The sequence below is a fragment of the Corvus hawaiiensis genome, chromosome 3 (genome assembly GCF_020740725.1).
Source record: "Corvus hawaiiensis isolate bCorHaw1 chromosome 3, bCorHaw1.pri.cur, whole genome shotgun sequence".
Lineage (NCBI taxonomy): Eukaryota > Metazoa > Chordata > Aves > Passeriformes > Corvidae > Corvus > Corvus hawaiiensis.
In genome coordinates, this window is record NC_063215.1 from 93,574,135 (window position 1) to 93,600,036 (window position 25,902).

Consider the following 25,902-nt stretch of genomic DNA (forward strand, 5'->3'; position numbering starts at 1 on the left):
GAGAGGAGCAGCGAGAGGTAACGCACACGCCTCGCGCACAGCACCCAAACTGCCCCAAGTCGGACACGCCCGCAAGAACAGTCAAACGGGATGTCTGAGTGCTAGACAAAAACCAGGCCTGTGCAGGAAGCTCTAAGCCACAGAGCAGAGAACTCTGTTGAGAATGGATCTATAATGCTATTCTAAATGAGATATTTTATAGTCAATTTAACATTTCACAGATAACACGCCATTTGACTGACAAAATTACATTTGTACACCAAAAATGCAGGAAGTGCATGTTTGTTTATCCAGGATGTAGTCAAATAAAGATATGGCAAGGCCTAAGCACTGTACAGTTCTACTTAACACAGGAAACGGATTAATAAGCTGAGTTTTGTAATACTAAAGTTGAACACATACATAAAACCCCATTCCATTAAACAATCAAATCACAGCAGTCTTGTGAAAGCACCATGTTTTCTTTTTGAAAAGTTTATCTGCACAATCCTACCTCTGTAGGTTGGCTGGAAGACAGTTTATCTTCATCTGTCTGTGTGGGCATTTTCAGGCCACCATATTTCTTCCAATAAATCCAGCAAGATGCACACAACCTACATTGCATATTGGGAGGGCCCCAAGAATACCATTGGTGAGACTGTGGAGCTAAGGAGGAGAAAACAACACAGGTGAACTGGTGCAGGCTACATTCACTACAGTAAATCCAACTGCTGTAATAGATGGCTATATATGCCCATAATATATGGCAGTATCAGAGCATTGTATGGATAAATATCTAATATATTTGACACAGACAGTGAGAACTTGAATTGTTAGTTGCTTTATTTTTTTTACAAAAGTACCACAGCAGTCAACTCCAAATGGAAATTTTGAAAGTGCTTTTATAATAAATTTCAAACCAGGGACTTTGTATTGTCAGGAAGAGATTTTCTTCCAGAGGACTACCAGAAAAAAAAAACCAAACCCAACACTATTTCTAATCTCACACTGGAAGACAGGCTTATTAAATTGGATTTTATATCTACTCTCATATAACCTCTGTTGAGGGCTGCTATTTCAAGAAATCCAATAAAAATTATCAGAAACACACAAAATACTAGAAAGAAACAACAGCCCTCCCCCTGTTCCCCAACAACAACAGAGGGGAGGAAAAACACCCCAAAATCATTCAAACAAAAAAAAAACCAGCTCAAAAACCCTGCAGCCTTAAAGGAAAACCAAAAACAAATTTGAATTTAGCATTCTGAAGGCAAATATATCAATGATATATCAATTATTCTGAAGGAATAATATATCAATGCCATCATATTATACTCCTTAAACTTTCTGTACTTTATAAATTGCTAGAAAATAAATTACAAAGTAATTTGAATGCTTTAATTAATATACTGAAGGCAGCTCTAACTTTAAAGTTATTTCTGCGACAAAAGTATTGCAAATTATCCTCTATCACATGCAAACAAAAGTACATACACCTTTTTTTTTTAAAACACCACATATTAAGATTAACCTAAACTCTTCAGTCATTAAAAAAAATATATATTTACTTACTATAGCAGCTTTCACAAGCCCGACCTATTACTGTGGCTTGTGCCTGGTAAGAGGCTCCCATTGCTCCATTGACTGCAGCAGGTTTCCCATTATTGCTGGATATTTGATTGGGATTTGGTTTATTGCTTTAAATAAATTTAAAACAAAAGTTGAAAAAAGAAGTGGTTTTACTAATTGGTAAACATGAACACAAAAAATCTAATTCTGGAATGCTGATGTGTGCTGACAATATCTATAAAATCTTCTCTAAACAACAAGACTAATTTTTGTACTCTATTATTTTCAGCACTGTAAGAGAATTGCTATGTAAAGAGCTGCTGTGATACTCGAATTTACAGCTCTTTAGCGTGCTCACATGGTCTAAGCTACTTGGCAAGCTCATAAAAGACCAAGTCTCAGGGTCAAAGCATTAACAAAAATCTGACACAGCACAGAATTTAAGAAGGTGGTTCTAGTCAACAGATAAGGCTTTACAAGTCGAGGCTGGACTTTGGGTGAAGTATAACAAGTAAGAGTAGTAACAGTGCCTGTAATACTACAATGTTGTTCACCCTAGGAAAGGGTCAAACAGTCTCCTGTCTGAAAAAGTACACACCTTCCCACCAACTACAGTAATGCAAATGTCATATAACCCTGGCAAAACTCACCCATATAATATCAGGTTGTTCTGTCTAGGTTCTCTTCTAAACTACTTCCTCTCTGAGAAGGCTGAATAACTGTTTTTGGATATTTCTGTTTGGCTTTTTTAATATTATTGTACTATATCATTCTTGTGGTTATTGCAACTACTGATACTTCAGTGAAGTAGGACTTTACAGGTCAATTAATTCAGAGAGCATTAATATACTCCTCATTAGGTTAAGTGCATTATTTCCAGAGTTTCAACTTTGTAAGCCTTAATTACCCTCAATACAATGCAAGGCTGGATGCATCTATTCCTAAGATGATTATTTGTTACTTTAGGTAGCATAAAATACATTGAAGAAAAGTTAAAATGAGAGTTGAAGAAACCTTTGCTGTTTCAAGTCTCTATTTCAAGTGCCAACAAGTCTTTCTCCTGTCTTTTCCTTTTTCACTATATCCAGCAAGAGACAATTTTACAATTTCCACATATTCTTTATCTTGGGCCCAAGGTACAAGAGGAGAGATTGAGAGACAATTAGGTCTTCCACATTATGATATGTTGTTTAGTTACCTTCCAGAAAAGCCATTAATTAAAAGGCACTCTCTGGTATTAAGGACAGAACCTTGCATTTAAAGGAAATACCTAATGATCAAGTTCAAAAAGGTACTCAGCTCTGAGAATCAATTCTACTCAAATTTCAAACTCAGTCAATTAGTCTTGAAGCACAGCATTTAGCAATCCACTTCCCCATGACCACCCCAGATTGGACAGGTATCAAAGACTTGAGAAGTCCTACCATCCCCTTACTATTGACTAGGGATTTTGTCTTGAAATGGAAGCAAAAGACAGGCAGTAAGATAGAAATGCAAAAAATCCCACATTTTGAAACACATTTGTCATCCAATACAGCTGGTCCCTACTGAGAACATATTGAAAATCTAAAATTGTCCACATGGACCAAGGAAATTAATTGAAAAAGCATAATGTAAAGACTGAGCACCTTATGGTTTTCCTAAAGCAGCCACTTCTCTGAGAAGGTTAGGGAAACCTCATCCTAGAGTTTTTAGCTTTTTTTTAAACATTATTAGAGATGTGAGCTTCAAAACTCGCAAAATTTGTTCAGAGGTAAGATTAAAATAATTAATTTAACAGTCTGCTGCTTTCATTGTTACATCGGTTTAAGAGAGAAAAGTCAGGATGAAATATGGAAATGAAATTCTATTGTATGTAATTTATACAAGTCATCAAAAATCTTTGCAAAGTACTTCCTTTGGTATTACATTCTTCTGTTATACAAACACTCATGACAATGGGAAGTCCATATATATGTAAACTGAATATACCCACAGAAAGCTTAGAAAAAAGTGATTTGTAATCCTTTCTCTTGTCATAATATTGAGGAAATTATGAATATGAAGGAGGGATTTTATCTTTTTTTCTGCAAACCACATGTTAACAGAAGCAGATATAGCATTGAGTTTAAATCTAAAGAAAATACAGATCATAAACTCTCAGAAATAAACAAGGTTGCATTAATAGGACTTGGTCAAAGATAGAAGATCTGGGGCTGTGTGCTGTCTTTAATTTACAGCCAGAACCTCTCTTGTCCCTAGATGAAGAACAGATTTTATCAGCCAGATAAAACTGTAATGGGAAATTATCTTATTTTATGTAACTAAATTAAGAACTGCTTCTGTTTTGAAATATTGCATTTACACAAATATGAAGTGTTGTGCTACAGGGATTTGGAAGAGATTATTTTGGAAAAACTACTTTTTAAATGATAAGGCTCTTCTTGCATGTGAACAGTCAACACGTAGCACTTGATCAGCTTTTGTAAAACTTCTCATTCCAGACAAAAAGATTGCAGGTCAAAGACAAAGGGATCAGTTAAGCATGAAGGTTTCACTTAAGACAAGAGTTTCTAGCATTTTCCAGTTATATCTCTGCATATAACAAATCCTGTGAAATAACCATTAAAAAGATGACTAGGAAAACATCATGCATGTAATTGCATGTTACTGTTTCAGTTTTACCTGTATATGACTCAAAAAAATGACTTTGTTGTTATACTCACTAGGTGGGGATGTATACTTGCTTCAATTTACTTTCTGCTTCAGCCGCTTTCAGACGTTTCTAGTTGAAAATTAAACACATTAAAATATTTTATTATATTAAGGCATGAGATTTTGTAAAACTGCAAACAATCCATCTTTAAATTATTTCTATTTTGTGATTTCACAAGAGCCTCCAAAACAAGTGTTGAAATCTTCAAGATGAAAACCATGAAAAACAAGTTCTCTATTTTTACTATTAGTTTGAAATCATAATATACTGTCCTTCCCAATAAAACCCACAGGCCTCAAATATGATAACAAAACTGAAAAAATAACAATTACGGTGTACATGAATTACATCTATATAAACATGTACAACATCGTGGCTACCTCTCATTGCAGAATTAAGTAGAAACTAAATGAATGAAATTGTGTAGGAACATCAGTCATGTAACAAAACTTCTTGTGTGCTCTCTGTCCAGCCTGAGGCTGGGATTTTATAACACAGTACAAGGAGCAGTAAAGTCCACTGACTCTCAGAAATAACTAAACACCTACTAGCATCAAATGCCATCACAAGTGTGGCTCAGGAACATCACGGTAACAGGACAGCTATACTACTGTCACGATAGTCTGAATTTACTAAATCGCTGCTTTCTTCATACTTGCAACAAACTCAAACCCTTTTGCATTTCTGTAATGTTGAGAAGTTTTAGGTATTACCGTATATTATGCAAGTAACTAAGACAACAGTTTTTTCAGCAGTGACACAAGAAATACAGCATTCAGATGTCTACAGGTTATCCAAAACATTTGTATGTAAAAGATGAAGAAAACATTATTTCTCCGCAATTTCTGTACTCAAAACATTACTTCTGCTCACTTAAGAGAAAAAACCAAAAAAGACAAGAGAGAAAAAGAGTTGAAACATGGTCAATTTCATTACAGAGGATGAAAAAAAATGAGGGGACACCTTTATATCCAGCAATAATAAATCAGTACTACCTGTCTTTCTTTTATCAGGTGCTTAAAATTCAGTCCTCCATTTCTCTTACACCAGCCAATTCTCCTCTCTGCTATACTCCTATTTTTTGATATCCAACCTTTCCAAGGCTTATAATCCAGGAAAATATTTCCCACCTTGAGAAAACTATTATTAGATGACTGCTCTGAGAGTCCCTTGCCTGAGTCATGAGGTGAGTTACAGGGTTATTCAGCTTTACTGGCCCAGAAGTCTAAATAAACCTCCTGCCGTAAACTGTTGTTCTTTTCCACTTCATAAAGTTGCCTCTGTGTTGTCCATTTATAAAACTCCTACTTATAAATTTGCATCTTTAAGGAGCAATGTATAACAAATAGACTTATAATCAGTCCATGCCACCATCAATTAATTTCCATGCAATATGCGAGTTCTTTTCCGTTTTTCTCCAAAACAGGCTTCTTTTTTCTTACAGTCCTTTGCTGTTCACAGATGCCCAGTTATGTTTGGAGCTACAGAAGCGAATCCCATTGACACTACTGGTACAGTTGCAATCTTTCCCCAGTGCAGGCTTGGCAACACTGCTCTGCTTTCAGCAGGCCCATAGAAAAATGCAAACATTGTCTGCTCTGCCTGCTTGGATCAATTTTTACAAAAGGAAGGAGAAAGAACAGCAGCAGCACCATGCTCCAAGCCTCATAAACTGGTAGTTTTTAATCTGAGAACATTTTACAGCCCCAGCAGAGGAGCTCTCAATGGTGAACTCCCCCTGCTTAACAGCAGGACACAGGTTTTCCACAACTGTCTCTCTTTCCTTTCCATATTATATCCAACAACACAGAATTTGTTTTCAGCCTGAAAAAAGCGTGTGATACCACCAGTCAACAGGTGACACACATTCCACAGAGCTTCCAACCAAACTGGCTCTGTTCTACAAAAGCATCGAGTAAGTCTCACTGCACAGCTACCATGAGCAAAAGAGAAAATACAATAAGGGGCAAGAAATGAGGAAAGTAGCCGTGAAGCACTGTCAGAATGTAAAGGCATGTGTAGGAAGCTTTATTAAGCCCTGATGGCAGTGTCAGTGAGAAGTGACTATAGACACATTAATTAAATTTTAGTGTACTTTTAGTACTGGCACGGGGGTTGTAAGGAATGCAATTTAACAATTGCTTCCCTCCTTTATTTACTAAAGTGAATGATACACTGCCTTCTAAAAAAATAACCATGCAATACCATTTCAGTATAAGCTATATTTGTATACCTTAAAACTATGGCTAACATTGCTCTCTAAAAGCAACAGAACATGTCACAGCTTGAATTCACACTGACATACTAACTTTTAACTACCAAGAGAGAGGAAAGGATGCAGAAAAAAAACTACCAATAGTTGCATTTTCTAAGATGAAACCTCTGCCTGTTGAAATTTAGAGACAGAACTGGTAAAAACTGGAAGCTGAAACTGAAAATATTTAGACAAGAAACAAAGCACCAGTTTGTAATAAATCCCTAGAGCAATGCAACAAAGAGAGCTGATGCTTTACCTGGAAAAAAATTTACATCTTAGTGTTTCAAACAGGTCTTATAGACTGCATTGCAGGGGAGGTCAAAGTACACTAACCCAGATTTTCACCTGGGGTCTATTGCTTTAAATGAACTAGCATTGAAACTGAATGTTTGTGGGGTTTAAGAACATTTGCTATGAATATCAACTTACAAATATCCCAAGAAATGAATATTTCCCTAAATTAGTACTGTTTTCAACCGTGGAAATAAATAACTGAGAGGCAAATATAATTTATTGTTTCAGTAGAGCAATTTAGCTACCATTTAATATGTTCTCTCTTCTCCTCTTATGAAGTCTCAGTAAAGTCTTTTTTGCATTGAATCAGACTTTTAAGGAGAACACCACAAACAACCTTTCATTCAGTAGAATCAATCAATCAAAACCTGGCCTTCCTCAAATGCTATATATAATGTAGTGGTCATGAGAAGTGCCATATCACCAAGAATCATTACCCAAGGCCTGAATTAATTTTGCTAGACAAGTTCTGAGAACTTTAACATATCTTCCCTTCTCTTTGACTTGAAGGGAAGATGTTCTCAAAGCAAGGTGTTAGCAGTACCTCCACTGCCATTAAATCACCATATTTATAACCTAGCAAGAACAACATTTAGTAACAATTATGATAAAGAAACCTTTCTTATGGCTGACACAATACATCTAATTCACACAAAGAAATAAAGATAATTAAAAGCAAATTTTTATATTAAATCACCCAAATCTAGAACTCAGGTTCTGTATTTTAAAATTCAAGAATGTGCATTGACCTTTTTCATCTTCCCATTCCCACCAGTCCCCCTAGCCCTTGAGCATGAGATTTTGAGGAGAATGACTCTGAAATTGCCACTTCCTTACTGAATGCATTTTCTCCCTGAAATGCATTCCATTATCACTGCTTGTTCTTTTTCAACAATTCCTACAGATACTTTTTTTACTGAACTGTATTAATTTTTACCATTCCACAAAAACTAAACAAGGGCATGATGAAGTTCTAATCCCTTCTTAGGAAGGATTACAGAAATGTTAACCAGGATAAAAATTAGGCATTTGGCCTACACTAGCTTTGTTATTGATGATCACATACATGACCCTGAAAGAAGACATCTAAAGCATTCAATCCTGAGTGTACTGCCACAGTCTGAGCAAGATGTGGTAAGTTTATTTAGTTACAAGTAAAACACAGGCATTACAAAAGCATTCAAATCACAGATAACCATAAAGCCTATGTGTTTTTCTTGTAAAAACCCTAATCCTATGGAAGGACATGTAATCTTAAACACCACACATCTTGATCTTTGTAGCAACAGAATCATAATAGAGCTCTAGAGAACTACAAAAGGAATCTTAGCCTTTCACCAGCCACTCCAGAGCAAGCATTTCAGAAAAAAGTCACATTTTTATCTGATTCTTAAAGATAATCTTGCCCAATCATTAAGAGTTGACAAGATGCACAGCAAATCTCTGTTGGCAGCACCGTTCTAGGATAAAAATTAACAGTGAAAAAAAGTTTTAAAAGTGAAAAGAATGGTGACAAACCTAGAAAAACATGCCTTTATATGGAACATATTATATTATATTTGTATTATCCATAGAACTAAAAAGCCCTAGTGATAGTCCAAGATTCTACTATGTGGTAAAAGACCGTTCCCTTATTTTCCATACTCTAACCAGATGATGTAGAAACAATTTCAAATAAACCAGAACAACCTGAAGCAATTATTCTTCTGATACATTTAATCTGAAAAATGTCTAAAGATCCATCTAACTACAACTGTAGTTACTACAGCAAAAAAAATTATTTTCAATATGCTGTCCATAACATCACCATCAATTATGTGGCAAGCAAAGGAGCTACAGTTTAAACATTAAATCAAAAATTAAAATAGAGTATTTCAAAGTATTTTATGTCTAAACCAAGGAGTAAATAGATAAAGAGTACAAGATATAAAAAAGCACCAACACTGAAATTTTGCCTAAACCTGCTAAAAATATCCCAGTATTGGTACCCAATATAATCTTAACATGTTTTTGCTCCAGAGCAACCCAAACAGTTGAACATTCAATCAGAAGAATGAACACAAGGTCTCAATTTTGAAATGCTGGTAATGCCAAAGTAATGTTTTGTTCAGGAGTACCAATATAAGGTTCATAACACCAGCAACCACTTTAACACAATGAATTTCCTTCAGTCCCACAGCAGCTTCCCAGCCTAAAGCATTTGCTCTACAGTCCATTTCCTTCTGATCCGCTACTGAAGTAGGAACCAGGAATCCCATTGCTTCAAACCAGCATACAATACAAATGGCTTAAAAAGCTCCTCACAGCTATGGGATGTACAGCAGACATCAGAGGATTTGACAATGCAGCCTGAAACAGCACAGAACCATTGGTTTATACCCCAAAATATTACCTTAGGCCTCCCATCGTGTATCTTTTCAAGAAGACAAACAGATTTTTATGCTTTAACAAGATCACATTTTTTTAAGAATGTCTCAGACTGGTTCATTCTGAAATAGTCATTAAATTACCTGCTGCACATATCTGTCAGTGGTTTTCCACATGTAGTAATACTCAATGATGCTAGTCAGTGACTTCCAAGGGAGCTGAAAAACATTTGTTACAAGTTAAAGTGGTCCCAAGAAATTGCAACATCCACTTCTTGTGAAATCAAGTATAGTTGAGACAAATACTAAAACCTGTATTAACGTATTAAATTACATTAGAATCCATATGTAAACAAACACATTGCAAGTAATAATACACAACCTTTCCTTACAGTATGCAGAATTACATTATCACACATCCAAATCTAAATGTAATTTATTCTATTTAAGCCATATGGTTAAACAAAATGATCAAAACAGAATGCAGATTTCCATCAGGAAACACAGAAGGTAATATCTCTATTATAAATTGTGTCAGATGGAGAATAACATTAGGACTAAAAGAAATCATCTTGACAAGACTGTGCTCGAGTCTCATGATAATTTTGCTCTTAAAAAACACAAAGGATGCAGATTTTTCATGTCCCATAACAACTCAGCTGCTCATACATTACCACTAGTTTTGCATAAACTCCCACATGCTCTCAACCATTATCAAGAAACAAAAGGATGTGAGGGACAAATGTTACCCTGAGCAACAAGAGTGATACTGACAATAAATTTTTCACAAAATTCTCTGTACAAACAAGGTACATTTGATAATGACAATTATTTTGGGTGCCCACATTCATCGGTAAAATAAAAATGTATTAACCTAAGTCTAGGGAAGAAAATTAAGCAACAAGTTTTAATTATCACCAAATAACCTATTAAACTCCACAAGGTCTTCCTGTAATTTAAATTACGATGTCTCATCCAAAATTCATGCAATTTTTCTTCATAACTTGGAACGTTACTAATTTGTCTGTTATATTTTCTAGAGGCATGCATTAATGCAAGTATTATCTGCTTTCTAGAAATGAGGATGATGTTTAGGAGATTCCAGAAAATACAGGTGTGGAAACTGATCTTTCCAACCTTACTGACCCCATTAGGCAGCTTTCTGCATGCCTTAAGTCAAAAAGAATAGTTTTCTGCCCCTTTAAATTCCTAAAACACCAGCGGAACACCTTCTCAAAGTGCCTCTCCCTGCATGCAGAAGCTCACTAGTTTTTTGAGCTGCTTGATTCAGGGTCAGAGTTAGAAGTGTACCAAAGTGTATAAATCCCCAAACATTTGCATTTGATTCAAATGTAGCAGTGTATGAAATGCATATGCTGATGTCCCAATAAGCAGTAACACACTTCAGGTTCTTAAAAACCTTTTGCTATCTCAGGCCATTTGTGTCTTGAAAGAAATCTTCCCCCAGAAAGTCCAGTGACATGAAGATATGTTTGGTGTGAGGTGACAGATGAAACGATTGTCAGTCTCCAGGTCCACCTTCCTCCTGGCATCCAGGTGAAATGCTGTCACCCCAACCACCTGCCATTGTCAATTAGTTTATTTTAGCATATTCACATTTATTTTCCTTCCTGAATACTTATTGACATGTTCATGGTCCAAATGTTTGCCATTTCTCTAGAAAATACTTTAATCTTTTTTAACTATGACTGTGACACCAGTATGTTCATTCACTCAGTAGGCATCTACAATTAAAGATAATTAAAATGCATGGACCAAATAACTGCAATCCTTTTGCACTTTGATTCAAAACTTGGAAAACCTGTTTGACAGATTGAGTATGGATAACCTGTATTCCATTTACCTATGCACTTAATGCACTGAACTGCCAGTGAAGCTGTCAACAGCCATAGAATAACATATTGTCATTAGCAAATTCTGTTCTTGAAAGAAGTAAATATGCTCATCTGCATAACATTTTTGCAGGAGGAAATTAGCAAAAGCTATCAGCTCTACAAAAACAGAGAGAGGGGAATTTTAAGTTTCTTTAGTTTCTCCAGGGTAAAAATAAACCAATCTAATCAGATCAGCAAGAAAAGTTTAGGATTATAAATCATCCTAAAATGAACATGGTAATTTTAAGGCATGTTTTCACAATTTTCTAAAGCTGGAAAACTGTTGCTCCTGCTTTCTACAAACAGTTCCAAGTCTTGATTACCAAGGCCTTTCCTGCCATATCTGAGACGTAATACTTATGAATTAGTGAAAACTGTTGATAATGAAAAACTTAAGAAGTATAACAGCTTTGTCTTACTGTTAGGAAAAGTTACAGTTGGAGAACTTAAAATATTCATTCTTTTTCCATTCTACCACCCTGGGATGTGAAATAATTCAAGCACATCAAGTAAATTGAATTAGCTTGCAAGGTTTAGGTTGATTAGGATTCACACAGAGTCTTAAAGATAGAAGAACCTCTCCTATAAAAGTCAGTCAACAATTGATGAAAATTATTATTCAAAGGCCAGACTGGTAACTTGATTACAAATGAGCATCTCTTATGTATGAAAAAAAGGTAAAGTCCTTTACATCATTTAATTTATAATAATCTTGCTTACTAATATTTAGTGTTTGTGGCTTAATACTTGAGCTGCACATCTAACATCAGACAGTGGCAGTTCATAGCAATTGCTGGAAAAGTAAATGAATCTGCCCTTTACAGAACTATCATGTAAGGGCTGCAATTGCAGCTGCTGTGCCTTGCAAAGCTGGGCCGACTCAGAAGAGGCAACTCCTCTGGGATGTAATGATTCAGGCAGGTACTACATCATCCTTCTGCTTCAGGAGACTGCTACCAACCACCTCCTGCCATGCAACGTGACTTTCTTGCCTGTCCTGTGGCACCACTGCTTGACTGCTCAGGTTTGAATTTAATCTCAGGAACTGCAGATTTAATTTTATCACTAGATCCTACGTGGGTGTCTAACAAGTTCACACACACACTATCAGTTCATTTGCCCTTGCTCTAAAAGCACATCTACAAGTCCTTAAACTTATCAATGGCTCTCCACTGGAGAGAGAGATGACAATAGATAAAAGTATTATCATGGAAAATCGCTGCTTAAGTGCTACATATTTATACCTACCTCACCTTGCAGAAACTTTTCACATATCCATGATCTAAATCTCGAAGCACTATTTTCGATGATTACTTAAAAAGCAAATGTGTGTTTTCAAATCCCTGTACTTTTAGAATGCTACATAGGAAGTGAGAACACATATATTTTACACTAGAGAAATTAAGATATCCCAAGACTACACAATGATTAGCATAATTGAAAGATTTCAAATTAGAATTAAATAAAGACTGTGCACTGTTATTAGTACCATATAAATTGAGATATAAAATAGATGTTCTTCTAAGGATTTTTTAAAATGAGACTTTTCCAAAGATTAAAAAAAGTGACTAGGAGTATATAATATCCCTGTTCTAACTAAATGAAGCTATAATTAATTAGTGCTCCACATCCATTCGTGCTGCGCTCTGACTCAAGGTTAAGGTGCCCTCAGTAGGCTACGCAACGCTATCACCTGTGTGTGTCTCCTACTTCAAGACGAGACCATGGGAAAGTATCTGCATTTTGGGAAGGAAGATTCAGTGAAAGAAGGAGGGTATCAGGAATCTATCTGAGACAAAATTTGAATATTGCAAACAGCTTCTAATAGAATCATTCAAATACCTATCATTTGAATGTTACAAATGCAGAGGCAATTCTTGCAATGCATTGCTATTCTGTATCACTTTAATGTAGTAGTAGGTAACACAGAAATTTTACAGAAAATAAAAATACTACATAAATACCAGAGACAAGCCTTCTGCATAGTTATTCACAAATTGTGTTAGGACACAACTCATAAACAGCCAATAAAATGTGTTATATGCTTAAGGCATTTTTAAAAGCCAAATATTATATATTAGGAACCATTTAATTAGAAGACATAGCTCCTGAATTATTGTACAATTACAGCTGAGAACTATTTGTCGGTATGAGAAATAATATGGAATGTAGTTTACATTAAGATTTCAGTTCTAAAAATCTATAAAATATTATTTTTCAATAATATTTTCTTGAACTTACAAGAGCTGTTTCATCCATGATGCAACTTTCAACCTTATGTCATGAATGCAGTGAACATTTTCTCCCTTGGGAATCTCAAAATTAAGCATGCAGATATAATACACCTATTAAAATGTCAGTTCACTAGAAAAACAATAGCCTTCCCTTCCCACCTTCATTCAATTACCTGTTCCATTTCAAATCTGTGAAAATGAAGGAAAGACAGCTTAGCTCATTGCCAAGCCTCCTCCCACTGTCCCACACTCTACCTTGGAAGGACTTCTACATTTGCCATACAGTACCTTTTTTTTCCCCTCACAAAGATCATTAATAAACTTCTGAAAGAAAATAAAAAAAATCTGAGCTCTCGGAGTCAAGCAGGATGGGATTAATGTGAAAATGTTTCAATCAACTTCAGTCTTAATGGAATTCCTTTGGTTCAAATCTTAACCTCTCCATAAAGCCCAACCTGAACTTGGTACAACAGAGGAAATGTTTTTCCTTGAAAGAAAAAGGCTCTCCATAAAATGTGTAAAAAAATTCGCAGCAAATTACTAGCAATTCCAGCAATCAGTGTTAGAATCTATTTAATTTCATTACTCTGCATTACAATTAGCAAATTAAAGGTTTACTGCTCTATAGTCTGATACTTCAGTACCAAAACCAGTGTAGTTAGAACATATTGGAAAACATTTCTTTCCCTTTTCAGAACTGCCAAAACATCTAATATATCAAAATAACTCCCTGTAGTACATTTTAAAACCTATCTGAATATAAATTTCTCTCTGCTAACCATAGTAGGAAACCCCAGCTTTCCAAAAACACCCAGGGGAGTCAGCCATGTAGCTGCTAATGAATTTCACTGGAAATTGTGGAAACACTCTGCAGAGTTCCCAGACCTTTTTCAGATGCTTGTAAAATCCTTGTAAAAATCCTTCTCAGAATGTCTCAGCATGAAACATCCTATGTGGTATTAAACCACTAAACAGATTATCTTGTGTCACCATCATTCCAAACAAAGAAAGCACATTGACTTTCAGCCAGATAAAATGCATACATATGTTAATCATACGTACTTGGTACACAGATTTCTCTCCTAGCTAAACCTTCCAAACCTACAGAAAGCAGTTATGCTCAACCATGGCAACACACAGCTACAGGAAAGGGCACCACTTTCATACTTACAAAGTCTTGTCGAATGTCATTGAAGTCCTTGCCATACTTTTCCAAAGCCTCTTCAAATAAACTAGCTTCTGATGCTGACCACTCTTCCATTTCATCTCTGCATAGGACAGGCCCTCCCAGTGGCACTAGAACACTGATGGCACTGCTCAAATCATAGTTGTGTTTATGCAGTGTGTCCATTGCGTGAAACTGGCAGGGACAAGGAGAGAATAAAGATGTGTTTAAATAGACAGTAGTCCATTTCAGTTAATGCAAATTCAATATATTATTCTCTATAAGCCAAGCCAGGAGCCTCAATTGATACTAAATTTAGAATCTGTCTCGATATCATCATTTTCTGCTGCGGAATATGAGGAAAATAAATGGTTTATTACTTAATCTGGGAAAAGAAATACCTTGATAAAACGTTTACCAAAAATGACATTAGTTTATTAGTTCCCGCAAATTACTAGCAAACACTTATAAAGAATCTTTAGTTGGTAGAAATTGGTTCCAAGAAACCCAATAAAGACAGTGGCATATATTGACTGCAGGGGCCATTTTCAATTAACAGAAGCTTTAAATAGTAACTAAACAGCTGCTCAGACATCTATGAGCTCAATATTTTCTCATTGCTGGTGAAGGAAGACACTTATTGTTTTCATTATCATCATACTGAAAGAACAGCAAGATTTTTGTCCCTTGCTAAACCCTGTTGTCACAGATTGGTAAATAAGGTTTCTTTGGTTGATTCCCTTTCTGTTATAGAGAAAAACAGAAAACAAACAAGTGAAAACAATCTTCCCACTGTAGGTAACACTGAACGCTCCCACTGCTAACCAATGATGGGGAATATGAAGAGTAAACAAATCCACCCGTCGGGAAAATGAGCAACACACAAGAAGCATTTCTGACCCAGTGTCCCAAAAGAGCCCATCACCACAATACAACTGGCTGTGCTGAAGGAGGTATCAGAGTTAGAAGTGTAATAATGTTTGTGACTGTATCAGTCTCCTTCCAGTGTGTCCCACCACAGTGCTGAGCTCCAAGTGTAGCGTGCAAACTCTCACACGGCCACAAACCCAGCTAAGAGAAAACCTTTCAGGGAAGGAACATTCCTGTGTTATGTGCCAGTATAGCAATTCCAGCTGAGCTTCTGCATACAAATCTACTGTAAATAATGGATTTTGCTTCTCTTTTGCCATCTTCTATGAATGACTATTGTCTCTCTCCAGTGTTCACCATAAAGTCTTTGAGTGCTATCAAGCGCAAGATTCTGGAACTGTTTTGTCTCCAAGAAGCAATGTCACTATTATCCTGCAATATATCATTTTACTTATGGTTCAATCAAATTCACCAGCCTGGAGAAAAGCCATTGTTAAAATCAGGTATTCTAATATGGAAATATGCAACATAATGTCTAAAATCCATCAGCTTCATATTAAAGAATGTACATTGAAATCACTGGTTTATTGCTTACCATTCAGGCAATGAGTAAACCAGGACTAAAAATTGAACTCTTACAGTAGATGTGTCACTGAGGTTTAAATCATTTTTTAAATTGCGGCCCTCATGGAAAAGCAGTACACACAGGCCATCTTCCAAGCAGCTGCTGAATCCAGATCTATTCACTGATCCCAACTTTCTCAAAAATGACAACAGAAGTGAATAAATCAGAATCTTGCTCTTGCTTTATGTTTGTTTTTCATCTATAATAAACATCTGACTCCATAACACTTTTTTTGATAATAGTAAAGATTCATACTGAAGTCTGTGGATAAGTGCTGTCTTTGCTGAGCTGTCCTGTGACAGAAGACCACTGACAAGTCCTCTGATAAAAACTCTGCCTTCTACAGGTTTGTCAGCCCTCACCTGCATCCAATTTCCCCACTGCAGTGCAAATTGTGGTAGCAAAAGCACAAGAAGCCTGAAGGCATTCGTAGAGGCTGAGAGAAAAAGTCCTGGAGTATCTTCTTTTTATCTGCTTTACCCTAAGAAGCAGGAGGCTTGGAGACCGGGCATTGCCTCTCCCAAACAGAAGCCTGAAGGACAGAGTAAGAACCTTCCCTAAGAACATTTGCCCAGAGCATGCTGTCCAGCACCAACAAGGGGGCCCAGCAGAGGAAAAGTGTTAGCCACACACGCAAGAGGCAACTTCAAATCCAAATATAAGCAAGCAAAGGAAGAGACTTTCCACCAAAAGCTAAGGAAGGGTTGCATGGAACTGAAAGAAAGGGCCTGAGAGGGCATCCTGCAAACCAGCCACACAACACAGCTCCAAAACCAGCTGCAATTTCAGACTGAACTGCCTCCAACAAAGCACTCAAACTGGAAACTGAGTGTGGATTCTCCAATTCAATATTTTAAGTGTGTTTATCTTAGGAGCCACATATATGGAAGTCTAATAAAAATCATTAAAAAGACACCATCCAAAATGCAAAGGAAAAGACTGTTCATCCTTTTAATTTTGAAGAGACATCCAATATCAGATTGAGGTCCCTACAATAAAGTCACATAAGCTCTTCTGAACAAACCCACTACAAGGAGCAAGTGATTCCATCAACCTGCTTTGCTTTAAATGGCTCTCATGATCAGTATATGTACTATGAAATATTTAGGAATCTGAAACAGAGGGTCTTCCCAGTCTCTTTCTCTTCTTAGAGATCAATTTTCATTATAAAATAAAACACTGCCTTTGGGAAGGCCAGAAATGCAAGTTTTAGTTGGTTGTCTCAAGTCTTTACCACTGTAAGAGAAGCACATTTTTTATCATCTAAGAAGGTAAACACATTGTTTCATGTCTTCAGTAGGGTTTGCTAAAAGCAGGGGGTTTCCTATCTCGTCTCATTACTTTCCCGATGTTTTCAAAATAAAGGAGCTTGAAAGCAGCCTCTCAGTTGTTATTCTCCTGCAAGAAATGTGTACATAAACCCTGAATTTATCCATGTTTATAATCTAGCCTTTTTTTTCTTTTTTTAATATCAGCCTGTTTACAGTTATGCCTGATTAAAACAACTAATTAGGAATAATGGAAAGCCACAGGTGTGGCATACAGAAATCCCATTAATAGTACCTCAGGTGCAAGGGTTATCTGCCTTGCATTAAGAAGATAGATGGTATAATTTTCTTAGTGTTATGCACCTATATCCAAAGTATAAATGAGACACACCACAAGTTCTGCAAATGTCTCTACTAACTTTAACTGCTGCTGAAAATATGCTCCAATTAACATGGAAATGTCTGAAAAAGTAACTATTATAATGACAAATATGTCTTTTCTTAACTTAGAAGGAAGTATGTTGCCAAAAAGCAAAAAGTAGGTTTTTAAAAAGCTGAGGGGGTAGAAAAATGAGAAGAGACAGACACAATAATTAAGTCTAGGGTGGCTCCTCTGATGCCTCATTACAAGATATGCCTTTCATTAAGTGTAATGGAAGTTAATGGACCATTTGCAATGAAGAAACATTAACATGGCAAACAAAGTATCCCTTTATTAGCAGCATTGCACATACACTTTCAAATGAGAAATTGCCATAAGGATAAATCCATTCTACACTGAATACAGTATGCAAATAAAGAAGGTATATGCAATATGTGGAATTTATTCAAAATTCTTAATTAAATGAAATAATAAAATGAAAAATATTAAAGAACTATTCTGATGAACTAAATAAAGTATTTAATATGAACAGAATTGTGTTTGTAAAATTCATATTAGCAATTGTGAAACAGAAAATTAATTTTGAGTATTACTGAAAACATTACATTTTACCCCTACCTTTATGATACTATCATAATCCAGACTAAATCAGTTTCCTGTTCAATAGCCTTTGAGTACACTGCAAAAGGTAATAAATTAAAAATTTTTCTCACCGTAATAATGAATTTATCTGGAATACAAGAATTGTCCCAGTGAATCAGACCAATCACCCATCTAACTAAGCATTGTGTCTCTCACAGTAGCACCAAAGAATGTTAGACAAAATATTCAGGTAAGTCTAACCACAGTCTGAGGTTAGACCATTTCATTGACCAGCATCTACAAAGCTTGAGAATTAGGATGTTTAGAATGTACGCCTTTCCCTATTCTCCTCAGTATTAATTTATGTCCTATGGTACATAATTTTTCTAACTATTTTTTAGCCTGCTGGTATTGCCCATTCCCACAAAATTTTGTGCAACTGAATTCCAGGGACTCTCTATTCATTCTATAAGGCAGCCCCTTAACTATTTTAACTGATCTGTTAGTTTTATTGAGTTTCCTCTAATTCCAATACTCCAGCATCTGGTAAATAGCAGGTCTTCTTTAGCCTAAACTATGTGACAATGTTTAGGTACAAAAACACCTAAAATAATAAAACAACAGTTGATGCCTTTGGATAGATAAGTCAAACTTGATTCTATGAAACAGTAATATTTTTTGTTCTCACATAGTGTTCCTGGCATACTTTATTTACTGTAGAACACCTTCTTATCTCAGCTAGTATGATTATACAGAAACAAACCTCTAATCAATATATTTTTCATTTTCTCTAAAAGATGCAGGTGCTTACATTAACAGTGAACAGCATACTAAGGAAACATAGTAAGAACATGCTAATTAAAATGTTCTTAAAAAATATGCTTACAAAGTCAGATTGCTTATCCTTTAGAAAATGTGATGACATATATATCCAGTAAGTGCAAAGTATTATCCACACAATTTTCAATCAGCTTTATTACCAACATACTTTAAATGACACTGTTGAACTGTACCGAATGAATCCCTCTAATATGTGTATTATCCATTCTGCTGTGGGTATCCACAGCTGTGGATGATCCACAACTAAAGCCAAGTGTTGTACAGTGTGATTACAAGGGCAGCACTGAGAAGCTTAGAGAAAACACACAGGATTTTCTAACACACACCCACACCCACACACACCCCCTTGCATGCAGGTATCTAAAGGACAACAGGCAGAGAAGGGGGACTTTGGAGTAACAGAAAGTGTTGAATTCACAGATATAGATGTTGTAGGAAGTTTAAGAAGCCACCTACCAGTGTGATGTCTCGGGAAGCAGCAGCTGCACTCATGTGTAAACTGGGTTGCCTGACAGAACTACTGCAGTCCAAGGCTCGAGCAAACGTGCCAACCGCACTGCAACAGAGGAACAGGAGTGACAGTAAATACACAGAAAGGTGCAATCCCTTATATCAGATTACATCATCTCTATAAAAGTGTCCTTTTAAACATGGAAGTCACATACTGTTAAGATTTCAGGTCTCTGCTAACAAAGAACAACTTGATAAAGACAAACCACTAAACACAGCAGCAAATATGCTGACCTTCTGCCCCCAAAAGTAATGACGGACATGTAAGAACAGCAGCTCAGAAACAGAAGGTACTCACAGAATTCTCATGTACCAACCTCTTAATGTATCAATTTTTCCATTAATTGCAAAGTCAAATGTTCTCCACAGTCTGGAGTTTACAATCGAGACTATTATTTCTAAAATTAAAATGCTATAAGAGTGCTTAAAAATTATAATTCAAATGAAAAAGGGGGTTCACCATGTCCCCACGAGGAAATGAAAAACACTTTATTCACTTCAGTAGTCCACGTCTACTACTTCCATTAGTGAGCCAAAAAAAGCTTATTAGCATAGTCTAAGGTACTGCCAAAACCCTGTTTTTGTCACAGGGTTTAAGCAATAAAGAAAACAATGGATCTCTCAATCGACTCAATAAATGCATTCCATTATTGAAATGAAAATATTTTTTCCAAAACTTTATTTTTTTTCCACTTTAGTTGATGAATTGTACATGGCATCTATTATACTTAGACTGTACTAAACTGTAAACATTTCTTGGAGAGCAGTAAACATTTCTTGGAAGTACATCTAAGTATCATGCACAGGGAAGGGAAAAATGCATAGAAAATTTGACTGGGCCCAGCATATCATCCAGGAAACGAGCAAAGATGCAGTGACACAGAACATTATCACTTAACAGATGAGAAGTTTGTCCAGCACCAGCAGTTGTATAATTACTTGAAGTGCATTGTGTCACATGGATATCAGAGAAGTCCCATTTGTTGCAGTTATGACATAAGCCCTTCTAAATTCAAAGACCCAGTTACAAAACAGATGTAATGTACTGCAAGGCTCTGGTGTAGGGACTCACGCCTCACTCAGCAATTACACCCCACACAACTTACAAGTGCAGAATTACACCAATGGTGAATGTCACTGACAGATCAACACACATTGCTGTATCCTATAAATCTGATATTCAACCATAAAATAATGTGCACTGAGACTTAAACTCACTGAAGTTATAAATGATCATGGAGAAACTGATAATAATGTATGTTACTGCAATTTTATCTTGAATCTCAAAATATTTAATACTGAATACATGTCTCAGTACTTGCTGCCACAGTCTTACAAGTTAAGATTCAACAGCAGTGATTCAGACCCCTGGTATTAACTGCTTAGGTTTCTAAAGGCTGTGGAATACGTAAGTGATATTCAAATGTTTTTCCACAACCTTTGCTCCTTCTTTGCGGAGATGGCAACTATGGGACAAGAACACACACACACATTCTATACTTTTTTTTTTTTTAAAGCTTGGCAGTACATAAAACACTATTTGTCCACAAATCACTCCCAAGAATAAGGCTCTATTGTGAACACATTTCCTGATAGTCAGTCAACCCCTTTCAACATGTTGGCATTGGTAAGGGTTGTAGCTAAGCAGTCTTTCCTGTGATCCTTCTGTCCCTACTGTTCAAACCAGTGAATGTGGCATGACTGCATTCCCCTTCTGCTGCTACCTACCAGCTTCTTATCTTCCTTTGGCATAACTGAAATGATTTTCTTTGGACCACATTTCTAAAATAAAGTCTGAGTATGCTATGAACATTACAAAGAACATTCTCACAGTCACTCTCTGGCAGATCAAACTTTTGAGGCTGATTTCAGAGCCCAAGAGTATTTTGCTGCCCAGAATGTAAAGTCATAACTAAGACACAATATAAAGCTAGGTTTATTCTGAATAAGTGATAAAGAGGTAAGAACCGATGCACCAGTGGACATTGCTTCCAGTGCTGTACCGAGTAGGAGAGGATTGCAACCATCAGAATGCTGTGTGGGAGTTTGGAGTATATGAGTGCAAAACAAATTAATAATAAATAAAACACATAAAGACAAAATAAAATAAATAAAACAATAAAAGATAATAATAAAAAATAGCATAAAATGTAACAGAACAAATACGATAATAAGAGCAACACAAATAAATAATAAATAAGAAAATGCAAGCAGTGTGCCATTGGGGACAGGACAGGGGATGGGGATGGTACAGGACACAAATGGGGGGTGTGGAAGTGTGAGGTGTGTGCATGTCAGTGGCTCTCTTGAAATCAAAGTAACTTCCAGTTCTCCTTTCCCCTCAAAACTTGTGAAAAACAGTGAATTTCCAAATAAGTGTAGGAATTCTAGAGCATTTGGCTGTTAAATAGTAACTAGGTTCAAAATTAAACAGAGATATACAGTGTTCTGTATAATCTAGCTATGCAATTCAGATCTAAATTCAATACTAATTTTAGAAATCACTAAAATACCTTAATTTTTATGTTTTTCAATTAAAAATACATACACGAGGAACATATTGATGCAAAGGTCAAAAACTGTATTTGTCATTTGTCCTTGCATGATTTTTTTCTAATTCCACCATTCAATAATTGTTTTAGAAAAGGAACAAAATCAATAACTAACCAATGCCATTTTCAGAAGACACACTATTGTCTTTACCTACCTAAAATAAAACTCAGTATTAAGCCAACGCAAGCTAAACAGTCACACCCTAACCACTCATTTTTCTTAACAAACTTTCAATATTAATGTCTTGTTAAGCTTGTAGAATTCAAAGAATAATTGCAAATAGTTAACTGAAATTATATTTAATTCAATAATAACAATAAAAAACTGACAACCCAAAAAACGGTGCTCAGCAAGCTACTTATGAATTATTGAACATGTAATTAAAATACTTAGACTTCAAATAGAAACCAACACTCCCCACATTTTCCAAAATAAGCTAAAGCCAAAAGTCACACAGACAGTGAATTACACAGGTGGCAGAAAGACGGACAAGACAAACAATTGGTATTATCAGCAGGGAGATCACTCTCTGCACAGCCTGCATCAGCAAGCAGCTATAAGAGCTTTAAGGGTTAGACCAAATGATCCAGTGTTATCTTAATTAGATTTTCCTCGGTTTAATTATCTTAAAGAGCAGAACCAAGAACGTTCTCTCAAGGATTTTTAACAGATTGCACCTGACAACCATACAAACAAAAGAAATTGATGCAGTCCAGTGCCAGGATCTAAGATTATGGAATAAATCCACAAATTCAGCGAAACTCAACAACGTCTATGTCCAAAAAGCTTTGGAGAGATCGCTGCAGTTGCTATGCTTGTGGGCCCTACCTTTAAGCAAAATTTCAGATTAGATTTTGAACATAGAAAATACATTGCTCCAAATTTCTTATAGCTCAAGTCTAAGACAGTAAAGGAAATAATTGTTCAAATTTTTGCGTAAGATTAATATTAGTGATAGGCAATGAAATTAAGAAACAACAAACACAAGAGACTGTCCTAACAAGCTTCCAAAGTTTCAGTGGCTCATCAGTAACTAGTTCTGAAAAACGCTGTTATTTACCAAAGAAAATCTGGAACCACTGCAATTACACACCAGGATACAAACAGCCTCTGCTTCTCCCAGTAGCAACAGTGGTCTGGCACCAAAACAGATCCAGAAGGTTCTGGATCCAGGCCAGCAACTCCCAATTTTCTTCTACCTCATATTCTTGAAAATGCAGCTGAGACATACATCCTTCTCAGTCTGAGGATGCTTGTTTCAAAACTGTTCACTTTTCTACACTGTTTGTCTGTTTCAGTGATAGCAGAGAAGTAGTGGGTATACTCTGGACAAAGCTGTTGGAAGTGAACCACATCTGTGCATACATGAATCTCCAAATCCACAATTCTCCACAGATACTTGCAAACTAATGAATGAGACCTTTGCCTCACCTCTGAGCTAATATTTTTGAGGAAAACGATTAAGTGATCTTTGGTTGTTTTCTACATATTAGGGAAGCTTTTTGTTTTCCTTCTTTTTACTCCAGTGTTCCTCTTCACTGTAAATTGGAAACAGTCCTAAAGAGTGACCTTTGAGACTGCTCTGAACTTTACAAACAGCAAATTAATATCTGCTTGTTCTTTAAGAAAATATCGTGATACTTAAAATACTGGAAAGAAGAAAAAAAATACATCTTCGGTGAAGACACATGTAAGCAACAAAATATTAATTTAAAACTGAAAATACACCCGAGATTTTCACTACCCAATTTTGCAAAATCTGACCTGCAGAACATATTCAAAGTAAAATGATGCTGTCACAAAAGACATTTTCTTGGCATTTCTGGGCAACTGCCTGTACAGCGCTATGCTTCATTATTATCACTTCAGGTATTTACAGCACAAAGGGAGATTACATGATAAACGTGAAAAGTCACCTGCAACTATTCTTTTGCTGAAAGACTCTCAGAGTAAGTGTGGCATGATATATAAATGTGTGTGCTACGACCAACCTTCACATTCATTACTAGATGAATAGAAATGAAACATATGTGAAATCTTTCTTCTTCAACAGAAAAAGAATCTGATAGATAAAAGTAGTTTAATTCACAGGATGTTATTTAAGGCATCATCTGTATGCCATCCTGCAATTTCAGTCACAGAGGAGGAAATGTACAGCCCCCTAAAAGCAGGTCCATGAAAACTCTGCTACAGAAATTTATTCTTTATACTGCAATAGATCAAAATTCATTAAAAAAAAGGACACAAAAAGAAATTCAGCTCCAAGTCTGAATTAGTCCTTTTCAAATGAATTCGAGTCAAGAAGTACAGTAATACAAAATGCACAAGGGAATAAATATATACTAGCCAGGCATGACAGACAGGCAGAAACATAGAACTTTTGATATGCCTAGTAAACTTGATGTGAACATATTTTTCCTTTTTTATTGCCAAACCATCTGCCTACCATTAGATGCTGTAATTCACCTTGCTAGCAAACATCCAGTTTTGTGAGCGCAGCACTGGCATCAAGAGTTTTCACCATTTTTGCTGCATAATTTTATGTTGCAATTCTGCCATTAAATTTAATTACCTCTTTAATGAACTTCAATTCCTTTTACTTCTCACCACCTCCAGAGAATCCAGAAGCATAGTAATACAAACTGATGTCTTTTGTGTATTTATTTTCATTTATGAGCTTTGGGAATCTTGTCTACTGCCACTGACTACAATGAATTATTTCACAAGAACAGAGCATTATTGTTTGATCACACCTGTAAATGTCTTTATTTATCATTCTAAGTTAATGAGTATATTATTTTCCTCAGTATAATGAAAGATACCTTGTCAGTTGAAGCTGCATTGTGTTCCCTTCCTTACTATAAATTAATGTAACAAATACACTTAAAATCATAGAACATCTCCAAATACACCAGCATACTGTGACCACTTATAACTAAATCAATAGTAACCAACAGAAAATTAATATAATCACTGCCCTAGAGCAAATGGAAAAGTGGGAACAACACAGGAAGGATCAAGATCTAATTTAACATGACTAACAAGTAATTTTCCATTCTTCTGTGATTTTACATCAAAAAATAAGTGGCATTCAAATAAAGAGAAATATGTCAGATAGAGGTATGTAAAGCCATTTTAATGTCATAGAAATCCAAGCACAAGATTTTAAGGTAGAGATGCAATGCTTCAAGGCTCTTTTAATTAGATTTCAAAACTTCGGTTTAGTTGGAAAGAAGCCGGGACCACAAATGTCTGTAAAATTGCTTCATTTAGAGATATATTCCTTCCAGAAGACTATGTTGATAATGTAGTTAGATGAAGCAGAATGAAAGAACTATGTTCTTAATGGTTTCACTGAATCATAAAGCACATAAACAGAACTACAACGTACCAAAAATGTATCATGTAATGAATTATAGCCCAAATTAGCAGACAGAAAGAAAATTTAAAAAAAAAAAAAAAGGGTCATTTCTTGAGCTCTCAGCATCTGTCCAGACCAGAGCTCACACCTCCTAGTGCATTTGAGACTGGGCAGGATAATTTTTGACTCTGACAAACCAAAAAAACGCAGGACTACTATGTGATGCGGACAATAGGAAAGCTTTTATTTCCTAACACTGTGCAACTTGGGACAGAATTAGAAACAGAACATAAGATCTGGCAATGAAATGAAGTACTCCTTGTATATCAGAAATGATAACAGACTGACGACTGGAGGAAATGGGCTGTATCTGTATCAGTTCAAATTAGCAACGGAGTTTCAAAGCCCCTGTCCCCAGCGTTTTTATCGACTGCTCTTTAACCAACAAGAAGTATCT

The 25,902-nt window shown here is 35.9% G+C and overlaps 1 protein-coding gene across 4 annotated transcripts in view; it reads right to left on the reverse strand.

The window, feature by feature from the left end:
- MTA3 (metastasis associated 1 family member 3) overlaps window positions 1-25,902 on the reverse strand; it is a 137,826-nt gene that overhangs the window by 53,766 nt on the left and 58,158 nt on the right. For all 4 annotated transcript variants that reach the window (XM_048297265.1, XM_048297263.1, XM_048297266.1 and 1 more), the window contains exons 8-13: window positions 19,478-19,577; window positions 14,461-14,649; window positions 9,305-9,379; window positions 4,254-4,312; window positions 1,552-1,676; window positions 494-645 (exon numbers count right to left, since the gene is read on the reverse strand). In XM_048297265.1, the coding sequence (XP_048153222.1) occupies window positions 494-645; window positions 1,552-1,676; window positions 4,254-4,312; window positions 9,305-9,379; window positions 14,461-14,649; window positions 19,478-19,577 (700 nt within the window). The remainder of the gene's footprint in view (window positions 1-493; window positions 646-1,551; window positions 1,677-4,253; window positions 4,313-9,304; window positions 9,380-14,460; window positions 14,650-19,477; window positions 19,578-25,902) is intronic.